Source organism: Scyliorhinus torazame, chromosome 11, assembly GCF_047496885.1.
Source record: "Scyliorhinus torazame isolate Kashiwa2021f chromosome 11, sScyTor2.1, whole genome shotgun sequence".
Lineage (NCBI taxonomy): Eukaryota > Metazoa > Chordata > Chondrichthyes > Carcharhiniformes > Scyliorhinidae > Scyliorhinus > Scyliorhinus torazame.
Genome location: NC_092717.1, coordinates 89,375,218 through 89,402,394, shown reverse-complemented (window position 1 = coordinate 89,402,394; position 27,177 = coordinate 89,375,218). Strand labels below are relative to the sequence as shown.

General features: G+C 42.8%; 1 protein-coding gene across 2 annotated transcripts in view; it reads left to right on the top strand.

The window, feature by feature from the left end:
* Positions 1-27,177, top strand: part of mib1 (MIB E3 ubiquitin protein ligase 1) — a 220,688-nt gene that overhangs the window by 63,795 nt on the left and 129,716 nt on the right. For both annotated transcript variants that reach the window (XM_072467454.1, XM_072467453.1), the window contains exons 4-9: positions 7,990-8,094; positions 12,958-13,024; positions 18,461-18,665; positions 18,787-18,970; positions 20,532-20,676; positions 23,328-23,461. In XM_072467454.1, coding sequence (XP_072323555.1) covers positions 7,990-8,094; positions 12,958-13,024; positions 18,461-18,665; positions 18,787-18,970; positions 20,532-20,676; positions 23,328-23,461 — 840 coding nt within the window. The remainder of the gene's footprint in view (positions 1-7,989; positions 8,095-12,957; positions 13,025-18,460; positions 18,666-18,786; positions 18,971-20,531; positions 20,677-23,327; positions 23,462-27,177) is intronic.

The window sequence follows — 27,177 nt, the reverse complement described above, 5'->3', positions numbered from 1 at the left end:
GCTGTTTGCTGAATTCATGCCGCTGCAAACTCAGTGCCAGATTTGAGCTGTCAGTTGGAATGGGGAAATCCCTGTCATAGAGATTGCAGGATTCTTTGTGCGTGGTTTTCACTCTGGTCAGCAACCATGCATCATGCTGAGTCTTCAAGGTAAAATTAGTATTATTTATGGTCAGTAGCACTGCAGTGCAAGGATGGAATCACAAAGATTGAATCAATAAATGCTGGGCTGGAGAGTGCCTGATGCTGAAGAAGGAATAAGGCTCACCTTGGTCCTGAGACAAAACCTCCTCTGAATGAAATAGTTTACTCGATTAGTACCGGGGCTATTCCATGATCCAGAAGCTGAAGGGGTACGATAATGCAAACTTAGATTGCAACTAGACTGAAACAGGCTCGTCCTGACCTGGGTGCGGGGTGGGGGCAAATTTGCATATTTTTCTCACTGAAGGGACCAATGAGCAAATTTAAGAAATATCAGGTTTGGCACATAAGTAAAGAAAGTTTTAAATAGAGAAACAATTGCTGAGCAAAAGTAATAATGTGATGGCAAGTAAGTAATAAAAATAGTCAGCGTGTGAGGTGGTCAGCGTATGTGGGTGAGTGCGTGAGTCGGTGCGTGAGTATGTGTTCGTGTGTGATGGTAAGATTGAGTAAGAAACCTGAGACTGGGCGTAAGGCAGACTCCCACTCACCCCCACACACTCACTTGTTCTCTAGCACCCACCAACCCACTCAGTCTCTGCTGCACACACCCATCCTGCACACACTCACTCGCGGACACAGTCTCAAATATTTTGTAAGTCATTGTAGAAGCGTTCCTTAGTCCTTGTGCTCCATCTCGCAACAGGAAGATTGTGCTGACTAGTTGTGCATTGCAGCTTTATAACTGATGATACAAACGGCTAACTCCAAAACAGAATGGTCAATGGACCAATCTAAATGGTTTCTCACTCACTGGCTCTCGCTCACTTGCTTCCACCCATACAAACCTTTACTCGCTCGCTCGCTCCCACACACCGTCTCCCACTCGCTCCCAAACACGCTCACTCATTTGTTCCCATCTGCACTCACGCACTCGCTCCTACACACCCTCACTCGCTCCCACTTACCTTCATCCACTCAGTTCCACTTGCATGTGCCCTCACTCACTTACTCACGCCCTGATTCACTCGCTCCCACCCGCACACACCCTCACTCACTCGTTCCCACCCGCACACGTCCTCACTCACTCGCTCCCACCCGCACATGCCCTCACTCACACACATTTCCACTTGCACACACCCTCACTCGCTCGCTTCCACCCACATACACCCTCGCTCGCTTCCACCGCACACAACCTCGCTCACTCGCTACTACCCACGCACACCCTCGCTCGCTTCCACCTGCGCACACCCTCGCTCGCTGGCTCCCACCCACCCGTGCACCCTCGCGTGCTTGCACCCGCGACCATCGCTTGCTTGCTCCCACCTGCATATACGCTTGCTCGCTTCACCTGCATACACCCTCGCTCCTCGCTTCCACCCGCACATGCTCTCGCTCGCTTCCAACCACATATGCCCTCGCTCGCTTCCACCCACAGACACCCTCGCTCGCATCATCTGCGCACGCCCTTGCTCGCTTCCAGCCGCATACACTCTTGCTCGCTTCCACCTTCATACACCCTCACTCGCTCGCTTCACCCGCGTACATCCTCGCTCGCTTCCACCCTCGCTCACTCGCTTCCAACCCGCACACATTCAGTCGTTCACTTCCACCCGCGCATCCCGCGGCTCACTCTCCCACATATTCACCATGGCACTGTCTCTTCTCCAGACCTGCAACAATTTCGGCCTCACAGGCCCTGGCTTGGTCCCAGCCTTCCTGCCCCCCAAGTTGGACCTATGTGGCGTCCCGGGCTCTAGTCTCGCTGTTGCTTTGCTTCCCTCAGCCTGGAAGCCCTCAGCACACTCACCATAGAACATAGAACATTACAGCGCAGTACAGGCCCTTTGGCCCTCGATGTTGCGCCGACCTGTGAAACCACTCTAAAGCCCATCTACACTATTCCCTTATCATCCATATGTCTATCCAATGACCATTTGAATGCCCTTAGTGTTGGCGAGTCCACTACTGTTGCAGGCAGGGCATTCCATGCCCTTACTACTCTCTGAGTAAAAACCTACCTCTGACATCTGTCCTATATCTATCGCCCCTCAATTTAAGGCTATGTCCCCTCGTGCTAGACATCACCATCCGAGGAAAAAGGCTCTCACTGTCCACCCTATCCAATCCTCTGATCATCTTGTATGCCTCAATTAAGTCACCTCTTAACCTTTTTCTCTCTAACGAAAACAGCCTCAAGTCCCTCAGCCTTTCCTCATAAGATCTTCCCTCCATACCAGGCAACATTCTGGTAAATTTCCTCTGCACCCTTTCCAATGCTTCCACATCCTTCCTATAATGCGGCGACCAGAATTGCATGCAATACTCCAAATGCGGCCGCACCAGAGTTTTGCACGGCTGCAACATGACCTCATGGCTCCGAAACTCAATCCCTCTGCCAATAAAAGCTAACACACTGTACGCCTTCTTAACAACCCTCTCAACCTGGGTGGCAACTTTCAGGGATCTATGTACATGGACACCGAGATCTCTCTGCTCATCCACACTACCAAGAATCTTACCATTAGCCCAGTACTCTGTCTTCCTGTTATTCCTTCCAAAATGAATCACCTCACACTTTTCTGCATTAAACTCCATTTGCCACCTCTCAACCCAGCGTTGCAGCTTATCTATGCCCCTCTGTAACTCGTAACGTCCTTCTGCACTGTCCACAACTCCACCGACTTTAGTGTCATCTGCAAATTTACTCACCCATCCTTCTACGCCCTCCTCCAGGTCATTTATAAAAATGACATACAGCAGTGGCCCCAAAACAGATCCTTGTGGTACACCACTAGTAACTGGGCTCCAGTCTGAATATTTCCCATCAACCACCACCCTTTGTCATCTTCCAGCTAGCCAATTTCTGATCCAAACTGCTAAATCACCCTAAATCCCATGCCTCCGTATTTTCTGCAGTAGCCTACTGTGGGGAACCTTATCAAACGCTTTACTGAAATCCATATACACCACATCAACTGCTTTACCCTCATCCACCTGTTTGGTCACCTTCTCAAAGAACTCAATAAGATTTGTGAGGCATGACCTACCCTTCACAAAACCGTGTTGACTATCTCTAATCAAATTCTTCCTTTCCAAATGATTATACATCCTATCTCTTTTAAACCTTTCCAAGATTTTGCCCACAACAGAAGTAAGGCTCACTGGTCTATTGTTACCGGGGTTGTCTCTACTCCCCTTCTTGAACAAGGGGACAACATTTGCTATCCTCCAGTCTTCTGGCACTATTCCTGTAGACAAAGATGACTTAAAGATCAAAGCCAAAGGCTCAGCAATCTCCTCCCTAGCTTCCCAGAGAATCCTAGGATAAATCCCATCCGGCCCAGGGGACTTATCTATTTTCACACTTTCCAGAATTGCTAACACCTCCTCCTTATGAACCTCTATCCTTTCTAGGCTAGTAGCCTGAATCTCAGTATTCTCCTCGACAACATTGTCCTTTTCCTGTGTGAATACTGACAAAAAATATTCATTTAGCACCTCTCCTATCTCCTCGGACGCCACGCACAACTTCCCACTACTGTCCTTGACTGGCCCTACTCTTACCCTAGTCATTCTTTTATTCCTGACATACCTATAGAAAGCTTTAGGGTTATCCTTGATCCTACCTGTCAAAGACTTCTCATGTCTCCTCCTGGCTCTTCTTAGCTCTCTCTTTAGGTCCTTCCTAGCTAACTTGTAACTCTCGAGCGCCCTAACTGAACCTTCATGTCTCATCTTTATATAAGCCTCCTTCTTCCTCTTGACAAGTGTTTTGACTGCTTTAGTAAACCACGGTTCCCTTGCTCGACCACTTCCTCCCTGCCTGACAGGTACATACTTATCAAGGACACGCAGTAGCTGTTCCTTGAACAAGCTCCACATTTCCATTGTGCCCATCCCTGCAGTTTTCCTCTCCATCCGATGCATCCTAAGTCTTGCCTCATCGCATCATAATTGCCTTTCCCCCAGATATAACTCTTGCCCTGCGGTATATACCTATCCCTTTCCATCACTAAAGTAAAAGCAATCGAATTGTGGTCACTATCACCAAAGTGCTCACCTACCTCCAAATCTAACACCTGTCCTGGTTCATTACCCAGTACCAAATCCAATATGGCCTCGCCTCTCATTGGCCTATCTACATACTGTGTCAGGAAACCCTCCTGCACACATTGGACAAAACCGGACCATCTAAAGTACTCAAACTATAGCGTTTCCAGTCAATATTTGGAAAGTTAAAGTCCCCCATAACAACTACCCTGTTGCTTTCGCTCCTATCCAGAAGCAGCTTTGCAATCCTTTCCTCTACATCTCTGGAACTTTTCGGAGGCCTATAGAAAACCCCTAACAGGGTGACCTCTCCTTTCCTGTGTCTAACCTCAGTCCATACTACCTCAGTAGACGTGTCCTCATCAAACGTCCTTTCTGCCACCGTAATACTGTCCTTGACTAACAATGCCACCCCTCCCCCTCTTTTACCACCTTCCCTGAGCTTACTGAAATATCTAAACCCCGGCACCTGCAACAACCATTCCTGTCCCTGCTCTATCCATGTCTCCGAAATGGCCACAACATCGAAGTCCCAGGTACCAACCCATGCTGCAAGTTCACCCACCTTATTCCGGATGCTCCTGGCATTGAAGAAGACTCACTTTAAACCAACCTCCTGCCTGCCGGTATACTCCTGCAATTTTGAAACCTTACTCATGACCTCGCTACTCTCAACCTCCTGTACACTGGAGCTACAATTCAGGTTCCCAATCCCCTGCCGAACTAGTTTAAACCCTCCTGAAGAGTATTGGCAAATTCCCCCGCCAGGATATTGGTACCCCTCTGGTCCAGGTGTAGACCATCCCGTTTGTAGAGGTCACACCGACACGAGAATGAGCCCCGCAATTATCCAGAAATCTGAAACCCTCCATCCTGCATCATCCATGTAGCCACGTGTTCAACTCCTCTCTCTCCCTATTCCTCGTCTTGCTAGCACGTGGCACAGGTAACAACCCAGAGATAATAACTCTGTTTGTCCTAGATCTAAGTTTCCACCCTACCTCTCTAAATTCCTGCATTACATCCCTATCCCTTTTCCTACCTATGTTGTTGGTACCGATGTGGACCACGACTTGGGGCTGCTCCCCCTCCCGAAAACATGATCCGAGACATCACGGACCCTGGCACCTGGGAGGGAACACACCAACCGCGAGTTTCTCTCGTTCCCACAGAATCTTCTATCTTTCCCCCTAACTATAGAGTCTCCAATGACTAATGCTCTGCTCCTCTCCCCCCTGCCCTTCTGAGCAACAGGAACAGACTCTGTGCCAGAGACCTGTACCCCATGGCTTACCCCTTGTAAGTCCCCTCCCTCCAACAGTATCCAAAGCGGTATACTTGTTACTAAGGAGAACAACCACAGGGGATCCCTGTACTGACTGCTTCCTCCCAGCCCCTGTCACCGTCCCCCATCTATCTTTATTCTTCGGAGTAACTACATGCCCTGAAGCTTCTATCTATGACCACTTCTGCCTCCCGAATGATCCGAAGTTCATCCAGCTCCAGTTCCCTAATGCGGTTTCTGAGGAGCTGGAGATGGGTGCACTTCCCACAGATGAAATCAGCAGGGACACTGACGGCGTCCCTCACCTCAAACATTCTGCAGGAGGAACATTGCACTACCTTCCCTGCCATCCCGTCTGGATAAAAAAAGAAAAGGAAAGAAAGAGCTTACCTGTTATTCACTCCCCTTCTCAGCAAGCACTCACTCAGCAACCTCAGAGTCTACTGTTTAAGACTGAGATGTGGAGAGAAATTTTCTCTCAGGTTCATTTGTATAGGGAATTCTCTTCTCCAAGAAAGTAGTGAAGGTAGGGTCTTGAATTTATTCTCAGTAGTTAAACAGATATTTGATAGATAATGGAATCAAGGATTATGGAGGATAGATGGCAAAGTGGAGTTGAACAATCAGCCATAATCTTATTGAATGGTGGAGCCGGCTCAAAGAACTGAATGGTCGACTCCTGCTCTTATGTCCTTTGCTCCTAATATGAAGAATGGAAGTTACAAAGCACAGCACATGTTGAATAACTCTCTGGGCAACGTTTGACTACTATGCCACTTGAGCACAAAGAACACACTAGTATGGAGTATTGTGAGCTGGAAAGAACTGCATAAAAATCAAAGCTACTTTTAGCAATGTAACGCCACAAGTGAACTCTTCACAGCTGACAGTAAGTGAGATGAGATATATTAATCTTCACTTGATACGGACAGTTTATGCAAGTATTTGTAAATATTGTGGGTTTAGACAAATTATTTTACCAATGCTTAACCAGTAGAAACATGCAACAAAAGTTGGAAGTAGAAACAACCTCACTTTACGACAGGCCTGAACAACAACAAATGTGCAAAATATAGTTTCAATTTCTGGACTAGTGCAGGGATGGATTAAGAAATGAGGATTCTGTAATTTCACAAACCAGAACTGTTTAGTTTCTAACATTCTCAAACTGTTGTAAATTTTCCAGCATAATTCCCAAGAAAAGCCTGCTCAGTAAATGGAATGATTTTGTGATTTTCTGGTTTAAAAGATCATTGTTTATAAATGAAATTGCAGACTCCTCAACATCTCGATGCAACTCGGCAGAGTAATCGAGATGGTGAGCAGATCTGTGTGTGTCAGCCAAGGCTCAGTTGGTAGCACTCCTCTGAGTTAGAAGGTTGTGGATTCAGGTCCCAACTCCGGAGACATGAGCATATGTTTCAAGGCTGACAGTCCAATGCAGTACTGAGGGAGAGCTGGTTCAGAGGTGCTTTGAGATGAGATACTCAGCTGAGGTTCTGTATGCTGAAGTGGGTGCAAAATACGGTACTATTTTGAAAAAGCAGGAACGAATTAACTTTGGTGTCTTGGACATTGCTTTCCCCTCCATGAACATCACAAAAAACAGGTTGTCTGGTCATTATCACATTGCTGTTTGTTATATCTTGCGGTGCACAAATTGGCTACTGCATTTCCGACATTGCATCAGTGACTATTTTGTAAGTACTTAATTTGCTATAAAGTGCTTTTGGTGTCCTCTGGTCATGAAATGCATTGTTTAAATGCAAACCTTTCTACAAGATAAACTTGCAGCTTCTCTGTTCGTGGACACCCCATTCGAAATGCAACATAGCTGTGGCTATTTCAAAACTAGAAGTGAAAGAACAATTGATTTTTGTCAAGTAAACAAGAACTGTTTTTAGGATGTTCTTCTACATTTTTAACTCCTCGTTCTCTCTGGCGGCCTTCAGTTAGGGTGTCTTGATGGTCATCCCCATGCCTCCTACACAGCGTCAGTCTTCAATAGCAGACGTTTGTGCTTCTGGAGTACTACGTTTATTGTACTGTAAGCATGAATTTGACAGCTCACCTGAGATTGGATGACATTTACCTATTTGCCAAGAGTAAATGACATTCAAGGCTGTAAATCAGAGTTTGAGTGCTCTGCTATTGGAAACAAAAGGGCCTGAATGGCTTGAGACATATTCGCACATTCAATTCTGGCCTATGTTTTTCATTTGACACAAGGGCATAAATGTTCCTATATTTTTGGGTAAACAGTGAGTGCAGCTAACACCTTCCCAGAGTGATTACAGCCCGCTGCCCCACTCAGTCACGTATCATGACTTTTCCCCACATTGACATGACATTGCTCCGGAAGGTGGTTCTCCCGTCCTCCATACCTCATTTGTCTTTGTTCTTGTAAACTCCTAATGCTGCCTGTACCCTTCCCTTCCTCACATTTATTTGTTGAACCTACTTAATTTTTGAAGTTCTCTGTATTGATGTGAATGTCTTATTTTCTAGGTGACTGAAATCCAAGATTGGAGTGCCTCTAGCCCTCACAGTGCAGCATACGTTTTGTGGGACAATGGAGCCAAAAACCTATATAGAGTGGGGTTTGAAGGCATGGTGAGTGGCATCAGCAAAATAATTATGTAGTATCTGGATGAAGGAATTGAATATAACAAAGAACAATATAGCACAGGAACAGGCCCTTCAGCCTTCCAAGCCTGCGACGATCACGTGTCCTATCTAGACCAAACGCCTGTATCCTTCTATACCACATTTGTTCATGTGTCTTTCCAGGTAAGTCTTGACGGTCGCTAACGTATCTGCCTCAACCACGTCACTCGGCAGTGCATTCCAGGCCACCACCATCTTCTGTAAAAAGAACTTCCCCCGCACACCTCCACTGAACCTATCCCCCCTCACCTTGAACTTGTGCCCCCTTGTAATTTTCAATTCCGCCCTGGGAACAAGCCTCCAACTGTTCACCCTATCTATACCCCTAATCATTTTATAAACTTCTATCAGGTCGCACCTCAGCCTCCGTCTCTCTGGGGGGAACAATCCCAGTTTATTTAATTTCTCCTCGTAGCAAATACCCTCCATACCAGACAACATCCTGGTAAACCTTTTCTGTACTCTCTCCAAAGCTTCCACGTTCTTCTGGTAGTGTGGTGACCAGAATTGGACACAGAATTCCAAATGTGGCCTAACCAACATTCTATATAACTGTAATATAATTTGCGAGCTTTTATACTCTATGAAGGCAAGCATGCCATATGCTTTCGTCACCATCATTTCCACCTGTGCTGCCACTTTTATGGATCTGTGTGTGTCAATGCTCCTGATGGTTCTGCCATTTATTTTATAGCTCCCACCTGAATTGGATCTGCCAAAATGCATCACCTCGCATTTGTCCAGGTTAAATTCCCTCAGCCATTTCTCCGCCCAATTTTGGATCTTATCTATATCTTGCTGTATTCTCTGACAATCTTCATCACTATCCGCAACTCCTGCAATCTTAGTATCATCCACAAACCTGCTAATCAGACCAGCTACGTTTTCTTCCAAGTCATTTCTATACATTACAAACAGCAGAGGTTGCAGCACTGAACCCTGCAGAACACCACTAGTTCCAGACCTCCATTTGGAAAAACACCCTTCCACTGCTACCCTCTGTCTTCTATGGCCAATCCAGTTCTGAATCCATTTAGCCAGTTAACCCCTGACCCTGTGTGATTTAATCTTCTGCACCAGCCTGCCATGAGGGACCTTGTCAAACCATTTTTGTTACCTCTTCAAAAAACTCAATCAAATTCGTGAAACATGATGTCCCTCGTACAAAACCATGCTGTCTGTCAGTAGTAAGACCATTCACTTTTAAATATGCATAGATCCTATCTGAGTATCTTTTTCAAGACCTTTCAGAATCTTTTGCTATGAAATGGTTCATAAATGTGGGAATGGTATGAAATATACTCCTGAATAAATCTGCATTGGAAAACATAATGGTTGAACTCATAGTGAATGTAACATTGCTCACCATTATAATAGAGAAAATATGACATTTGGAGTGTGCATGCACGTAGTTAAATGTGGAAATGCAGAACTTGCTATTCAAGATAGTCCACTGCTCAATAGGATGTACTTTGGAGTACGTACTGATGGACTCAGCACTAAAATGACTGCAATGGCACATATCCAGGGTATTAACCACCTGTTTGGCACTTAAACATGGCGTAAAAAGTTAAGGCTGGTGAATTGGAAGGAAGTGAGTTTTTAACAGTTTTGTTAAATAGCAATTATTTCTGAACAACCTCTCTGACCTTAAACTTAAATTTAGAAGTGTGGAGTATGGTTTCCCCAAAAGAAAAGGAGTGTCCAATTTTGAAGAATTTTTGCTGTTTCTGTATGCCCATTTTATTTTTCTCCTAATTGTATTTCTGAATCTTCAGCTTTAGGTTTCCTCCCACAGTCCAAAGACGTGCACATTAGGTGGATTGGCCATGCTAAATTGCCCCTTAGTAGAATTATTGGGTTACGGGTATAGGGTGGAGGCATGGGCTTAAGTAGAGTGCTTTCCAAGGGCCAGTGTAGACTCGATGGGCCAAAATGGCCTCCTTCTGCACTGTGCACTGTATGATTCTACCATCAGTAGGTCAAATTCCAAGAACTCCCTGACAGCACCGTGGGTGTAGCTATACCATATGGACTGCATCATTTCAAGAGGGCAGCTCATCACCAGCTGTTTGAAGGAAATTAGGGATGCTCACACCCCATGAATGAATAATAATAAAAAATTCTGCTTGTCTCACTGAGAATTGGAAAATTGCACATGTCACTCCAATTTCTAAGAAGGGTGAAAGAAGGAAACCAGGGAATTACAGACAAGTTAGCCTGACATCTGTGGTGGGGAAATTGCTGGAGTCTATAATTGGGGATGGGGTAACTGAATACCGTGAAAGATTTTGGTCGATCAGGGAGAGTCAGCATGGATTCATGAAGGGGAGGTCATGTCTGACTAACCTTATTGAATTTTTTTGAAGAGGTGACTAAGGTAGTGGACAGGGGAATGTCTATGGACTTCCAGAAGGCATTTGATAAAGTCCCACACAAGTGACTGTTAACGAAGGTGGAAGCCCATGCAGTTGAGGGCAAATTATAGACATGGTTCGGAAATTGGGCAGGCAACAGAGAGTCGGGATAATGGGTAAGTACCCTAATTGGCAGGAGGTGACTAATCGTATACCACAGGATCTGTTTTGGGGCCACAATTGTTCACATTATTCATTCATGACTTGGATGATGGCATAGAAAGTCACATATCCAAATTTGCAGATGATAGAAAGTTAAGTAGTATTGTAGACAGCCGAGATGATAGCATAAGATTGCAAGGGGATATTGACAGACTAGGTGAATATGTAAATTTGTTGCAGATGGAATTTAATGTAAACAAGTATGATGTTATCGATTTCGGACCAAAAAAGGATAGCGCTGAGTACTGTTTAAATGGAAAGAGGCTAGGTACAATAGATGCCCAAAGAGACTTGGGGGTTCAGCTGCACAGGTCCTTAAAATGCCAGGAGCAAGTGAAGAAAGTAATCTAAACGGGTAATGGAATGTTCGCCTTTAGATCTCGAGGTTTGGAATATAAAGATACAAGTTGTGCTGCAGCTATACAAAACCCTGTTTGGACTCCACTTGGAGTACTGTGAGCAGTTCTGGGCACCACACCTTAGGAAGGATATTTTGGCCTTGGAGGGAGTGCAACATCGGTTTACAAATATGATACCTGGATTACAGGGTTGAGGTACGAGGAGCGATCACTCAAATTAGACCTGTTTTCGCTAGAATTTAGAAGGTTAAGGGATGATCTGAGTGATTTATTCAAGACGTTAACAGGGAAAGACAGGGGTAGATAAATATCAACTATTTCCACTGGTTGGAGATTCTAAAACTAAGGGACACAGTCTAAAACTTAGGGTTAGACTGTTCAGGAGGGATCTGAGGAAGAACTTCTTCACTCAAAGGGTGGTAGAGGTTTGGCACTCTCTCCCACAAACAGCAGTTGAAGCAAGAACAGTTGTTAATTTTAAATCTGAGATAGGTAGGTTTTTGTTAAGCAAAGATATTATTGGATCTCAGCCAAATGCAGGTATATGGAGTTAGGTCACAGATCAGCCATGATCTCATTGAATGGAGGGACAGGCTCGAGAGGCTGAATGGCCGACTCCTGTTCCTCTGTTCCTAGAATTCTTTCTTGAGAGCAGAACCAAAGCAAAATGATTTTTGTTTTAAAAAGAGCAACAGCATTGAGGGTTTTAAAGCTGTTTGCGGCACAACTTCAAGTAAAAGTGACATTCAGACCATTGCTTCACAAATCCTGGCTCTCATTCTGAAGAAATTTATTATGCTACATGAGATAAGGAATATTATATGTTCTGCACATTATTTTGGCTCTGGATTAATGTATTTCAGATTAATTATGCATGTGCTGTCAAAATTCATCTGTTTTATTTCGGTTATTGCATTTTGGGACTCTCATTCCTTAGTTGTAGTTGCAAATTGTTGAGCTCCCAGATTGTTTACTTTCCTGTCTCCTTAGGCAAGAAGAAAACTAAACATCTGATTTTTTTTAATCACTTGTGTGTTTTGGTAGATTGAATTATGGATTTGTGCCAGTCGAGATTTTACACGTTTTCTGGTGATCGGCCCCTCAGGATCTCCACCTCTGAGAGTTTGATGCAATTGGAACCCTGAATGATAATAGTTCTAGATAGCATTATTGGAAATTGATGCTAAACTGGTGTCAAAATGTGAAACACTGAGCTGTGCTTAGCAGGTTTCAGAAGGGTTTTTTGTTGTTCCATTGTCAATGTTAGACCCATGGAAAAGTAGTTCTCCATTGTTGTCGCCTGTGTTAGTTGGTCCATTTAGGATATAAATGCGAAGTCAGCCTGCACAATCTATAACAAATCCAGACTACTAAATAAAGTGCCAAATAAAATACTTCATTCTTTTCAAAATTTCAAAGTAAAATTGTGGGAATGACTTTTATTTCATATTTGGTTTGAAGTGAATTTGGGCTGCATTTTGCACTCTGACTACAAATTGGCTCGGTGGATATTTTGTATTTCCAATGATCTTCCATGGAAACAGTGTGATCTTTGTCTGTTTGTTTAAAAACATTGACCGTGTTGAGAAGCTTTGGCAATTACTTGTTTGGATGAGAAGTTTTTGTGTAGTCTGAGTCCATTTGCTACAGTGCCTGAGGTTAACTAAGTCAGCATTGAGCAGTGATCGGACATGGAGCCTTTATGCCGCATGGTAGTCAGTTCCTGAACCATCTTGAAAGTTCTGCCTCTTATCTTGCCTAGTAACTAGGATGAAAAAGTGAAACCTTCATACTTGACTTTTTATATGTGTCTGTGTGAAATGGGTGTAGTTCAAGAGCATTAATATTATATTTTTCCCCCTTTTAACTAGTCCGACTTGAAATGCGTCCAGGATGCAAAGGGAGGTTCCTTTTACAGAGATCATTGTCCTGTGTTGGGTAGGTAACTACAGAAATGTTATTAAGGATTCAAAAACTCAAGTGAATGAGATGAATATATAGCATGTAGTTTAGCATACAAGCATTATCTTCTGCAAATGATTTGATTTCCTATGACTGCTCCACACCTCTTTTCATCATGCATGATGGCAAAGCTTGGCGTTATGTTTCAGACTCTGTGGATTTCTTTTTTCGTTGATGTTATGTACTACAGTTGTATCAAGGCTTGCAGGCTGTGGATGATGTTGGCTAATTCAAAGATTACCTTTTGATATTGATATCACCACCATCCTTCCAGACATTTCTCCACTTGGAGCCATTGTCACTTTCTGGAGGTCAGGTATTCAACATGATATTGTGGTAATAATGGGCAGTATTGCCTATGGCTGGTCACTGTTGATTGTCCGGCAGCAGTCAAATAATTAATTATACCTCCTGAAAGTTCCAACAGGTTTATTTCCAATGCAGATGAATTGGATGAAAACCTTGAATGATCATTTTCCCTACGTGACCTTGTCCTTCGCAAACTACTTGTCACCTATCACCCAGTAGTACAACTTGTCAGCGCAACCTTGATATAGTCTTTTATGGGGAACATATCCTGTCTTGACACTGAAAACATCTTCCAATGTCTTGTGTCACTACAACATTTAAAACAGGTAGTTGTTTACACATGATAGAGTTTTTCGAGGAGGTCACTAAGATGATTGATGCAGGTAGGGCAGTAGATGTTGTCTATATGGACTTCAGTAAGGCCTTTGACAAGGTCCCTCATGGTAGACTAGTACAAAAGGTGAAGTCACACGGGATCAGGGGTGAACTGGCAAGGTGGATACAGAACTGGCTAGGCCATAGAAGGCAGAGGGTAGCAATGGAGGGATGCTTTTCTAATTGGAGGGCTGTGACCAGTGGTGTTCCACAGGGATCAGTGCTGGGACCTTTGCTCTTTGTAGTATATATAAATGATTTGGAGGAAAATGTAACTGGTCTGATTAGTAAGTTTGCAGACGACACAAAGGTTGGTGGAATTGCGGATAGCGATGAGGACTGTCTGAGGATACAGCAGGATTTAGATTGTCTGGAGACTTGGGCGGAGAGATGGCAGATGGAGTTTAACCTGGACAAATGTGAGGTAATGCATTTTGGAAGGGCTAATGCAGGTAGGGAATATACAGTGAATGGTAGAACCCTCAAGAGTATTGAAAGTCAAAGAGATCTAGGAGTACAGGTCCACAGATCACTGAAAGGGGCTACACAGGTGGAGAAGGTAGTCAAGAAGGCATACGGCATGCTTGCCTTCATTGGCCGGGGCATTGAGTATAAGAATTGGCAAGTCATGTTGCAGCTGTATAGAACCTTAGTTAGGCCACACTTGGAGTATAGTGTTCAATTCTGGTCGCCACACTACCAGAAGGATGTGGAGGCTTTAGAGAGGGTGCAGAAGAGATTTACCAGAATGTTGCCTGGTATGGAGGGCATAAGCTATGAGGAGCGATTGAATAAACTCGGTTTGTTCTCACTGGAACGAAGGAGGTTGAGGGGCGACCTGATAGAGGTATACAAAATTATGAGGGGCATAGACAGAGTGGATAGTCAGAGGCTTTTCCCCAGGGTAGAGGGGTCAATTACTAGGGGGCATAGGTTTAAGGTGAGAGGGGCAAAGTTTAGAGTAGATGTACGAGGCAAGTTTTTTACGCAGAGGGTAGTGGGTGCCTGGAACTCACTACCGGAGGAGGTAGTGGAGGCAGGGACGATAGGGACATTTAAGGGGCATCTTGACAAATATATGAATAGGATGGGAATAGAAGGATACGGACCCAGGAAGTGTAGAAGATTGTAGTTTAGTCGGGCAGTATGGTCGGCACGGGCTTGGAGGGCCGAAGGGCCTGTTCCTGTGCTGTACATTTCTTTGTTCTTTGTTCTTTGTTCTTTGAAGAACTCAAAACCACAAACTGCATGAATGGAAAATTCCAAGTTATGATGTTTTAAAGTGCTTCTTTTATTGCTGGCAGAAACAGCTATGTTTATTGGTGCATTGAATGCAGAACAGACATAAAGAACTTGCAATGAAACAATAATGCTTCAAATTTTGTCGAGAGACAAACAGTTCATATTTCTGGTCTGTGCCTTTCAACAGACTGGGAAAAGTTAGAAATGTAATAGATTTTGAATAAATGAGGGGGAGAGGAAGAGAAGAACAAAAGGGAAGGTCTGTGATTATATGGAGGAGTGGTGAGATTAAATGGGAATGGTAATGGAAGAATTAAAGATGTGTGGAGGAAGTGTGAATGACATGATCATGACTAGCTGCTAACCAAAAGAAAAAGATAGAAACGAGGGGGGGAAAAAAATAAACAAATAACGAAAATCGAAACCAAATGGGACATAGGTTAAGGTATAAATTGTTCAATTCAGTGTGGAGTTCAGATGGCTGTAAAGTGCTTAGTTGAAAGATGATGTGCTGCCCATCAAGCTTGCGTTGAGTTTCATTGGAACATTATGGCAAGCCGAGGACAAAGGTCAGAGTTGGCAACAAGGTAGAGAATGAAATGACAGGTGACTGAAAGCTTGGGACCATGCTTTCAGCCAGAGCAGAGGTGTTTCACAAAACGGTCACCCAGTCTGCATTTGGTCTCACCACTGTCGAGGAGACCATATCATTCGAAGAGAATGCAGTGCACTAAATTGGAAGAAGTACAAGTAACTTGTTACTTCACCAACAAGGAATTTTTTGGGGCCTATCAGAGTGAGAAGGGAAAAGATAAATAGGGCAGGTATTCTAAACTTGCGTGGAAAATTGCTGTGGGAAGAGGAGGATGTGTTCCTGAGATGATTAAAGAATGGACCATGGTATTGCGGACGGAATAGTCCCATCAGAATGGTGAAAGGAAAGGGCGAGGGAAGATGTGTTTAATGGTGGCATCCTGTTAGAGGTAGCCAAAATGGTAGAGGATAATCTGTTGAAGAGGGAGACGGTGGGATGGAAGGTGAGGACAAGAGGACTATATTGTGGTCCTAGGAAGGAGGGGGAGAATATAAATGCGTAAAGTGGATTGGACACTGTTGAGGTCCCTGGCAATCAAGGTCCCTGGAAATCCTCTTTTGAGAAAAGATGGCATCTTGGAAACATGCACTAGTATGCAAGATTGCATTGTCAGAACAGATGTGACAGGTATTGAGAAACTGGAAGAATTGCTTAAGTTTCCTCCCATAGTCCAAAGATGTGCAGGTTAGAATTGGCCATGCTAAATTGCCCCTTCGTGTCCAAAGGTTGGATAGGGATGCTGGGATGGGGTGGGGGATTGAGCCTTGGTGTAGGGTGCTCTATTGGAGCAGAGCTGGTACAGACTCAATGGGCCGAATGGCCTCCTGCACTGTAGGAATTCTTTGACTCTTTGAATTAAATAGAGTCCTTGAGGAATTGAAATGTGAGAAAGTGTGGTTCTGTGAGGCAGTGGCTGTATCGTTGGTTGGTTGGTCACCTATCTCCTGAATTGGAGACCAATAAATCAAGGAAGGGAAAGGAAGAGTCTGAGATAGACCATGTGAATGCAAGAGAAGAGTGGAAATCAAATGCAAAATTGTTGCAATTTTACAGTTCGGGGCAAGAGCAGAAAATGGTATTATACTGTCATTGGTATGCTGGAATAAGGAAGTGAGGAAGGGGGCCTGAGTAAGTTTGGAACAGTGTTCCACATATCACACAAGTCAGATATAGCTAGGACTTATGTGGGAACCATTACCAATATATTTTATTTGGAGTGGAATTGAAAGAGAAATTGCTCAAAAGTCATAATAACAGAGAAGGAGCCCATTCCACCCATCTAGTCTGTGCCAGCCCCCACCGAAGAGCACTCCAGTAAGGTCCCTCCTCTGTTCTATTCTCATAGCCTTGCAAGTTTATTTTTCTCACATTTCCATTTACTTTTTGAAATAATTGATCTTCCTCATATCCACCTGTAGGCAGTGAGCTCCAACTTTAAAAAGTTATTTCTCCCAACCAATTGTCAGAAATAACTCCTCAGAATATTTTACAAATGTATTTTGTCCGCAATCTATTTAAGCAACTCTAGCAATGTTATTTTAATGTCAGATTGACATTTTGTGCAGCCGCATGTTCCTTTTGCCTTCAGAGAGCTATTACAGTGGGAAAGGATATTAATTGCCTTGTGGTTTTTTTTAAAACAAACCGTACTCTGAAAAAATAACAAGCTACTTAATCTGTATTCAATAAGATATTCATCCTTTTAAAAAAATATTTAAAGAAAACTTTTTCTGAATGTGTTTTAAAGTACCCAATTTTTTTTCCAATTAAGGAGCAATTTAGCGTGGTCAATCCTGCACATGTTGGGGCTGTGGGGGTGAGACCCACTTAAACAAGGGGAGAATGTGCAAACTCCACATGGATAGTGACCCGGGGCCAGGATTGCACCCGGGTCCTCGGTGCCATGAGGCAGCAGTGCTAACCACTGCACCACCGTGCTGCCCGAACAAGATATTCACTTCTGATATTCATTCTGGTGGTGTATTTTCAGTTTGTTTTTCACATGGGAGATGGTTTTAGACATAAACCAAGAATCAAGGTGCTACGGCCCCAGGGAATGCGGAGAATAGTTCTATATTTAGTGGGTAGAATTTCCTTTCTAGGTTTGGGTATCTGGTGGTCCAAAGCTTTCGTTCCTATTTAAAATTAATGGAGCAGCTTTGAGATGTGTATATAGCCAGTGTAACTAGACCAGATTGGGAGATAGGAAATCCTAATGAGGTCTTTGAGACTGACAGGATGAGGATCTCTCTTTTGTGGTAACCTTGACACCTTTGAAAAAATTAGGGAGCAAATTGAACGGTGAGCAGCTATTCTTCATGTTACTATTTTGTTGCATTGGGTTTTGGCACCTTGTAACAATCTGTGTGCCACACTGCAGCTTTTTCCATCAGTTTAAACCCTGTTATTAAATACTTAGGGAAAGAAAGCTATCCAAAATGTGTTCTAGTTACTGATCTTTTCAACTCAATTTGAACCCAGTTTAGATCTACATTTTGAGTTTGTCTTGATAAGATCACACTGTTAATTGTATGGGAGAGTCTCAAAAATAGGAGAGTAAAAACTAAGTTTGTCAACTGCTTAACCATGTTGCTCGTGCTCCAGTTTTCTTTGTGCTTAATTAATGTAGTGCTTCCAAATGAACTCCTCAGGTTGAGCAAATCTTTTACTAAAAACACATTCACTTGTGTGCAACTCTATTCAGGACCATTTTGTACTATAAAATCTATGTTCGTTCTGACCACCAGTTAACAACATTTTGCACTTCATTGTTGAGGCTATTTTCTATCACAATACAAGATTGAGTTTTATTTTGGGACATTTTCTGAATATATCTTTTTTAAGGCATTGGTATGCATTTTGATCAGTTTATTCTTTTAAAATGATACCAGGTGAACAAAATGGGAGTCGGAATCCTGGTGGCCTACAGATTGGTGATCTTGTCAACATTGATCTGGATCTAGAGATTGTTCAGTCGTTGCAACATGGGCATGGTGGTTGGACTGATGGTATGTTTGAGACATTGACAACCACTGGCACAGTCTGTGGCATTGATGAAGATCATGATATTGTAGTACAGTATCCAAGTGGCAACAGGTATGTAGAGAAGAACAGAAGAGAAAATTACACCGTGATGAAATATGTCAAAAACAAGTCTATTTGGCTTATGGCCTTTTAATTCTTGACGTCGAGCTTCAAATTGACTTTATGCCTACAGGTGGACATTCAATCCTGCAGTTCTTACTAAGGCTAATGTGGTTAGAAGTGGGGATGCAGTTCAAGGAGCAGAAGGTGGATCTTCGCAGTTCAGTGTTGGTGACCTGGTTCAAATTTGTTATGACTTGGAGAGAATTAAGCTTCTTCAGCGAGGTCATGGAGAATGGGCTGAAGCAATGCTCCCTGTAAGTAGAAATTAATTTTCATAGCTATGTTTTAAGAATACATTTACGTTGAAATGTTGGTGTCTGTGGAGCAATTGCTGTTTTGCGCAAGTGCTAAACTGGAACTGTAAACCTGAAGTCAAGGCCTAACCTGGATTTGGAATGAAAAGGAAAGGGGCTTCTTACAAGGAGCACACTTGCACAACTTTAGTTTGATACTACATGGAGCGTAAATCTACTATGTTGTCAAGTAACAGGGACTGCTGACATATTTGTGGATCCAGTCTGCTCTGTAGTTTTTAAAAATTCCTTTCAGTTTTTTTGTCTTTTTTTCTATCACAAATGATTTTTTTATTTGCACTCAGAACTCAGATTGCTGATCCAGAATGATGGATGCTCTGTTACATCCTGAAAAATGTGTGGCTCCAGCAGAAAAAGTTGAATTTCAGTTCAGCTTTTGAAAGCAACCAAAATGTTGCAAGAAACTTATTGTTGCTGTCATCAGAATTGTAAGAAATGAGAGATATAACTGTTAAATCTATAACTTCAAGTTGGGATTTTAAAAATTGGGTTTCAGGATCTAGGTGCATCTGGCTATGCGAGAATCCCTAATTGCCCTTTAAAAGGTGGTGGTGAGTCACCTTATTCAATCACTGTAGTCCATGTTGTGTAGTTAAACCCACAGTGCGGTAGGGAGTTCCCGGATTTTAACCCAGTGAATTCCTTAGGGAGTTCCAGGATTTTGACCCTAGGGAGTTCCAGGATTTTGAATTGTCGCATAAGTCCAAGTCAGGATTCTGTGTGACTTGGAATGGGTCTTGCAGATGGTGATGTTTCTCATGCTGCCCTTGTCGTAGGCGATAGAGGTTACAGGTTTGGAGGGTGCTGCCAAAGGAGACTGCGTGAATCCTTGTAGTGCATCTTGTAGATAGTACACATCAGTGGTGGAGGGCATGAATGTTTGAGGTGATGGATGCAATGCTGATCAAGTGGGCTGCTTTGTCATGGTGGTGTTGGAGCTGCACTCATTCAGGCAAGGGAGAGTATTGCATCACACTCCTGGCCATGCGCCTTGCAGATTGTGGACAGACTTAAGGGAGTCAAGAGATAAATTACTCGCTGCAGGATTCCTAGCCTCTGATGTACTCTTGCAACCACAGTATTTATTTGGCTGGTTGAGTTCAGTTTCTGGTCAATGGTAACCTCCCCACAATGTTGATAGTGGGGATTCGGTGATGGTAATGCCATTGAATGTCAAGATGAACATCCATCAAACTGAAACATGAATTATTTTGCTCTCTTTATGGATGCTGCCTCTTCTGTTCCTCTTATGTTGTGAATTTGTTCCAAAATACAGCACAGAAATAATACGTGTACAACCTTATTGCTGCTTAAGCCAGTGGTATATTTAAAATATTGTCAAATGATTGGAAAGTTTGGGTGAGAGAGCCAGAAAAGCAACAATCTGATCAGGATACTTTGAAATTTAGCTACTATACGGTGCAAATTAAAATATTGAATATAATGAAATCTTTCCACAACACAATAATACGGAGAGTATGACCATATTGTTTTAATACAGACTTTGGGGAAAGTTGGGCGTGTCCAACAGATTTACTCTGACAGTGACTTAAAAGTAGAGGTTTGTGGGACTTCTTGGACTTACAACCCTGCAGCTGTTACTAAAGTGGCATCAGCTGGATCTGCAGTGAGCAATGCATCTGGTGGTACGTATCAGCCTCTCGAATATGTTTCTCTTTTTGTTTTCTTCCTGTATACCATAGTTATATTAGGTGTTGTTGAAATGGCAGTATGTTCTGTCCATGCAGTTCAGCACCAGTGAAAAATAAGAACACTTTTGAGAATAGTTTTGCTTTAATTTTGTTGATGGTCACTGAAAATTTGACCAGTTGTTAAATGTTTGTTGGCAATTTTCCACCCATGCATTTCTATATGCACGCGTAGAACTGATTCTACTGCTTTACTCCACAGCAATGAGCATGCATTAAAATTGCAGATCATAATTCACACAGCTCAAAATATTGTCGCAACATGACTCACGTTTTCTGCATTACACTGACAATCCCTTTTGTACTGCAACACTTCCCTAATGTTTGACTTTGTTCCTTTTAGCTGCCCTTGTGTTATTGTAAACTTAAAATTTCACTCTATCCTTAATGTTGCCAGCCAACTAACAACCTCTTAATCTTCACTGTATGTAAATGATCATGCATGTAGAATTACTAAAAAGTAAAAATGACTCGAGCTATGAAATGTAAGCCTTGGTCAAGTATAAAAATAAAATAGTGGGACAGCAAAATGGGGGTGTCTACGTCTAATGTTGCTGACCTGTGTGGAGCAAACGGATGATTACAAATGTCTAGTGAGCGACCAACTAGTTGGGTTGGCTGTTGAGAATGCTTGGATGCTTTTGATAGTGGCAAAGAGTCATGCGATGCTGAGCAACCAGTAAGAACAAAGAATAGGCGAGAGGAACCTTGTGGAAGCATATAGTAAGAAAGATGCTAAAAGTTGGTAGGTTTGACTTGAGAACAGTCCTGCGTTGGAACCTTGCTCCCCATACATCTAACCATGGAGGATACTGGCAAAATGTACATGGTAATTGCCAAATTCATTAGGCTACTGAAAAATATTTCAATTAAGGGGTCTCCCCATAATATGTTTGGAGTTGAGTCTGTGCCTGTTACATCAATTTTGTAATTTTCTTTGCCCTTTCAGAGCAAACGTATTGAGCCAGCCACATAATGGGGAATAGAAATTGAGCTTTCTTTGCTGATTGATTTGATTCATTGTTTCTAGGATAATGTGCTCCCTTTCAGCTAGCAATACAAATTGTGCACATTCTGAAAATGAACAGGAAGAAATGAACAGGATGTCTTAATTCATCTTTTAAGATATGCTCATGTCCCCAAAGCTACCAGTACTGCTTTCTACCTTTGCTTCTCAGTTTCTGGGACATCGCTGTAGAGTCATAGATGTTTACAGCATGAAAACAAGTTCTTCGGCCTAACTTGTCCATGCCACCCAATTTTACCACTAAGCTAGTCCCAATCGCATTTGACCCATAACCCTCTATACCCAGCTTTCCCATAAAACTGTCAAAATGCTTTTTAAAAGACAAAATTGTACCCGCCTCTACTACTGCTTCTGGCAGCTCGTTCCAGATACTCACCACCCTCTGTGTGAAACATTTGCCCCTCTGGACCCTTTTGTATTTCTCCCCTCTCGCCTTAAATCTATGCCCTCTAGTTTTAGACTCCCCTATCTTTTGGAAAAGATGTTGACTATCTACTTTATCTATGCCCCTCATTATTTTATAGACCTCTATAAGTTCACCCCGAAGCCTCCTATGCTCCAGGGAAAAAAGTCCCAGTCTATCCAGCCTCTCCTTATAACTCAAACCATCAAGTCCCAGTAGCATCCTTGTAAATCTTTTCTGCACTCTTTCTAGTTTAATAATAGCCTTTCGATAATAGCGTGACAAGAACATTACACAATATTCCAAGTGTGGCCGTACTAATGTCTTGTACAACTTCACCAAGATATCCCAACTCCTGTATTCAATGTTCTGACCAATGAAACCAAGCATGCAGAATGCCTTCTTCACCACCCTGTCCACCTGTGACTCCACTTTCAAGGAGCTATGAACCGTGCCCCCTAGATCTCTTTGTTCTATAACTATCCCCAACTCCCTCCCATTAACTAAGTAGGTTCTGCTCTGATTTGATCTACCATAATGCATCACCTCACATTTATCTAAATAAAACTCCTGCCATTCATAGGCCCACTGGCCCAAGATGGATGTTGGATGTTGCCACTTTCTTTCCATCCTGTTTGTCTTTGCACCTCATGGTTTCTTATTAGTCCAGGCAGGGGTCAGCAACCTTATTAACAAGAACAATTTTTTTTAAATAGTGAAAACTGTCAACTTACTGTAAGGAACCCGCAATGCTGTTATGCAAACGCCAATAATAAGGAGCAAGATACATCTCAACAACATTTTAAAGGTTTTTACAAAAACGTTAACTGAATGATAGTTTCTCGTAAGCACAGATTAATAAGAGTTTTTTTAAAACCCTGAGATATGCCATTTAATTACTATCAAAATGGGTTTGATCGATCAAGATCTGGAACAGATTGCGGACCCCCTGGTATCGGGCCCTTGGTTAAACAGTCAAATCCTGCTCTGTCCTGATGTTATAGTCTCATCCTCACATGAGACTCTGCTGGTCAACTCTTGAGCAATATCACTGGGAAGTGAACAAGTAAGAATTAACAAAGTTACATTTTTTTCTGTCGGATTGAAGGCCTTACACTGTAATCTATTCTATTCTGTTTGCAAATCTTTGTTTTACAGAGCGTTTGTCCCAATTGTTGAAAAAATTATTTGAAACGCAGGAATCTGGAGACATTAATGAAGAACTTGTCAAAGCTGCAGCCAATGGTGATGTTGCAAAAGTGGAAGAAATAATTGCACGACCAGATGTTGATGTGAGTCTTTCAAATGCACATATTATTCATTTATTGCCAATTAATGAATAGACGACTTCAGTACAAACTGGAACATGGGGGGAGAAAAGTCTGAGGCAAATTAATGTAGCTTTAAAAACGTCTGAAAGATAGCCATGGGAATTTTCAATCGGTATTTATCCTTTTAATTTTTTGCCTAATAGTTTCCATAAGAAACATGTTGCCAATGATCTTGAGGATGAATGGCCTGTTAATTAGTCTTTAGTGGGGTCACTTGACCAATCCAACAGAAGGCATTTGAGCAGCTTTGGTATTTACTATGACTCTGCAAGGTCATAGTCTACTGGTATGGAGAGGTGCCAGAGGAGTTCATTATCCTTCCCACGTATCGGAAAAGCGAGGGGATTTTAAATACGTGCATGTTGCTTTAAATTGCATTTCACTACAATGGGGCAGAGATTGTCAGATATCACATTGCTTTTGATGATATATTGATTTTCTGTTATCACTTGAAAAGAGTAGAATGCATTAATATCACTGTTTAAATGGAGGCTGTGGATGTTGTCTTATTTTGCTTTTTTTTAAAATTTGAAGTTTCTACATTATGAAACTTAACGTTATCATCTTCCATCAGTTTGACCTGTTTTCTCAGCTATTAACCATTCAGTCATTATAAATGCTTGGCTTTCACTTTTGTCAGCTTCAACAAAACATGCTTAAAAACTTTATAATTTACAGTAGGTATTGGGTGCAATTCTGTCACCTTGTGGCATATTAACGCCATTACAACTGTAGAATATTTTAATTTATTCAACTATAGTCTTTAACTTCACTTTAAATTATTCTGAAATGACTTTGTGTAAACATTTGCATGGTCCCAAGTGTGGAATTCCATTCTGCCACCCACAGCTTTACTTAAATGACATTGCAATATGCCACTTATAATTTGAAGCTAATTTGTTTTGAATTTATTTCAAGGAGCAAAATGGATCATGTGTTTTATTTTAAATTTTAAATAATTAAATTCAAAGAATCTACTTTGAATTAACAATGTGCATCAGAAATGGCTCTGTTAATCCAATGCTGTTTTTAATTAGCATAAGGTGCTTAGTTTTGTTTGTCAACTGATGTAGAATATATCACTCAAAAGTATCATAATTTGCCTTGAATGAATTGTGCACAAATTGAGCGACAGTACATCCATTTTAAGCTTAAGAATTTACAATCACTTCTTTAGAATTATGAATTATTTTTGTACTCATCAAGGTGAGAGATATTATTTGCAAAGAATGGACCTTCTTCATTTTGGGTCACCAAGTGTCAGGATACAGTGTTTTGCCTGCTGTAGTACAATTCAATGCAGAATAAAGTTGCTCTACTCTGCCCTGTTGGCATGACTTAGAACCATGCCGTGCGCCATTGTTCCAGTTTCCATTTCCCACATCAGCCACCTGAGTGGTGTTGGCAGTGAATCTCATGTTAGTGCAATCTCTGTGGGACCCATGCACAATAAGAAATGGAGTAAGACTGTTGAAACCAATGTCATGTGGGGCTCTTACGGCCAACAAATCAAACAGACTTTAACTGTCAGTTTTCCCCTCCACCAAAATATTTTCCTCCTTCCTTTTAAAGTTTCTTTTGTCTGTTTTAGATCCCTTATGCACCCTATTAATTATAGAATTTACAGTGCCGAAAGAAGCCATTCGGCCCATCGAGTATGCACCAGTCCTTGGAAAGAACACCCTACTTAGGCCCACACCTCCAGCCTATCCCCGCAACCCAACCTAACCTTTTGGACACTAACGGGCAATATAGCATGGCCAATCCACCTAACTAGCACAACCTTGGACTGTGGGCGGTGCGGTGAGTGGGCAAAAACTTGGCAGATGGAATATAATGTAGAAAAATGTGAAGTTATGCACTTTGGTAGGAAGACTAAAGGAGCTGAATATTATTTAAATGGAGAGAAACTGCAAAATATTTGCAGCACAGAAGGGGTCCTTGTGCATGAATCGCAAAAGGCTGGCATGCAAGTTCAAATAATTTGGCCTTTATTTAAAAGGGAATGGAGTACACAAATAAGGAATTCTTACTAAAACTATATTGAGCGCTAGTTAGACCACACCTGGACAGACTGGCATTGGAGGCAATCCAGACAAGTGTTACGGTACCAACCAGACCCCAATTTATATTAAAAAACTGGATGAGAAACCCCAACAATTTTTTCAATTTGTAAAACTATGCAGGGGTGGCGCAGTGGTTAGCACTGCTGCCTCACGATGCCGAGGACTTGGATTAGATCCCGATCCCCCTGGTCACTGTCCGTGTGGAGTTTGCGCACTCATGCCCCTGTCTGCGTGGTTCTCACGCCCACAACCCAGGGTAGATGGATTGGCCACGCCAAATTGCCCCTCAACAAAATATATATTAATTGAGGAGCAGACGTGACGGGCTGTATGACCTTCTTCTGCTCCAAAAACCCCACAAATTTGTAAAACTGTGCAGAAAGGATACTTCATGCCAGGAATGATGGACCGACAAATCGGGATCTTTTATATTAAACCAATCTTTATTATTAACACAGGAGTAACCACATTAACATGACTTCTGGTGGCAGCATGTAGGAGAAGGCAGTATACTAGGTAGCTCCCGCCAGCGTACGTGTTTGTTTGGTCCCTTTTGCCCAGTTCATGGGGAATTTGGGTGAACAAACTCGGTCTAGCTGAAGGTTTACTGAACCCGTCGTCAAAATAATGTTGAAAATTTCCAAAAGGCTGGTGGAAAGAAAATTCCGAGTGGGAACCCTTCGATAGATTTGGGGAGTCCGTGTGGCTCACCAGTAGGGAAGATGGCGGAGTCATCTCTACCCGGGTGCAGCCGTTCCTATCACGGCAGATATGTTGGCGGGGGCACTGGCCTGGGAGTTTGAGAAGTAGTTTGGGAATCACTTCGAAAAACAAGGGCGATGATGATGGAAAACCTCAAAAAATCATTTGTGGAGACGCTTGGTCTGATTCGGGGCAAGATGGGGAAAATCTCGGGGGCTGTGGAAAAAGCAAGGTAAAGTGGAGGAAATCTTGTTGAGGCACAGCGAGCAAATCACCTCGTTGGAGGCTGACGTCTCGGTGGGGGAGAGAAACAAGATCCTGAAGGCGGAAGTGGATGACCTGGAGACCAGGTCAAGAAGACAAAACCTTAGAATCGTGGGGTTGCCGGAGAGGGTGACGGGCATGAATCCGCAGATGTTCGAAGAGCTGGTAGGGAAGGATGGACAGATGGCTCCTCCAGAGTTGAATAGGGCCACCGAACTCTCGGACAGATGCTACGGGCAAACGAGCCACCGAAGGCAATGGTGGTAAGATTCCACAGCTTCCGGGAGGGCTCGAGATGGGAGGGGTGCATCATTTGGATTTATCACGACATCAGGGCAGAGCTGGCGAAGAGGCAGGCAGCCTTCAAGGCGAAAGTGGCGTTGTACCAGGGTGGAGCGAGGTTTGGGGTCGTGTACCCAGCGAGGCTTCGGATCATGTATGGGCCGAAAGCCCACTATTTTGATAGGTCGGAGGAGGTGAATGTCTTTGTTAAAGAACATGGTCTTGGATTCAGCTAATAGGGTTCTTGGGAAACTTATGGTTATTGACAGGATGGATTTGTTTTGGGATTTTGTGTATACTGTATATATTTGTTGTTATTCAGAGGGGTTTGGTGGGACAGCCATTGTGGTAGGGGGTAACTGT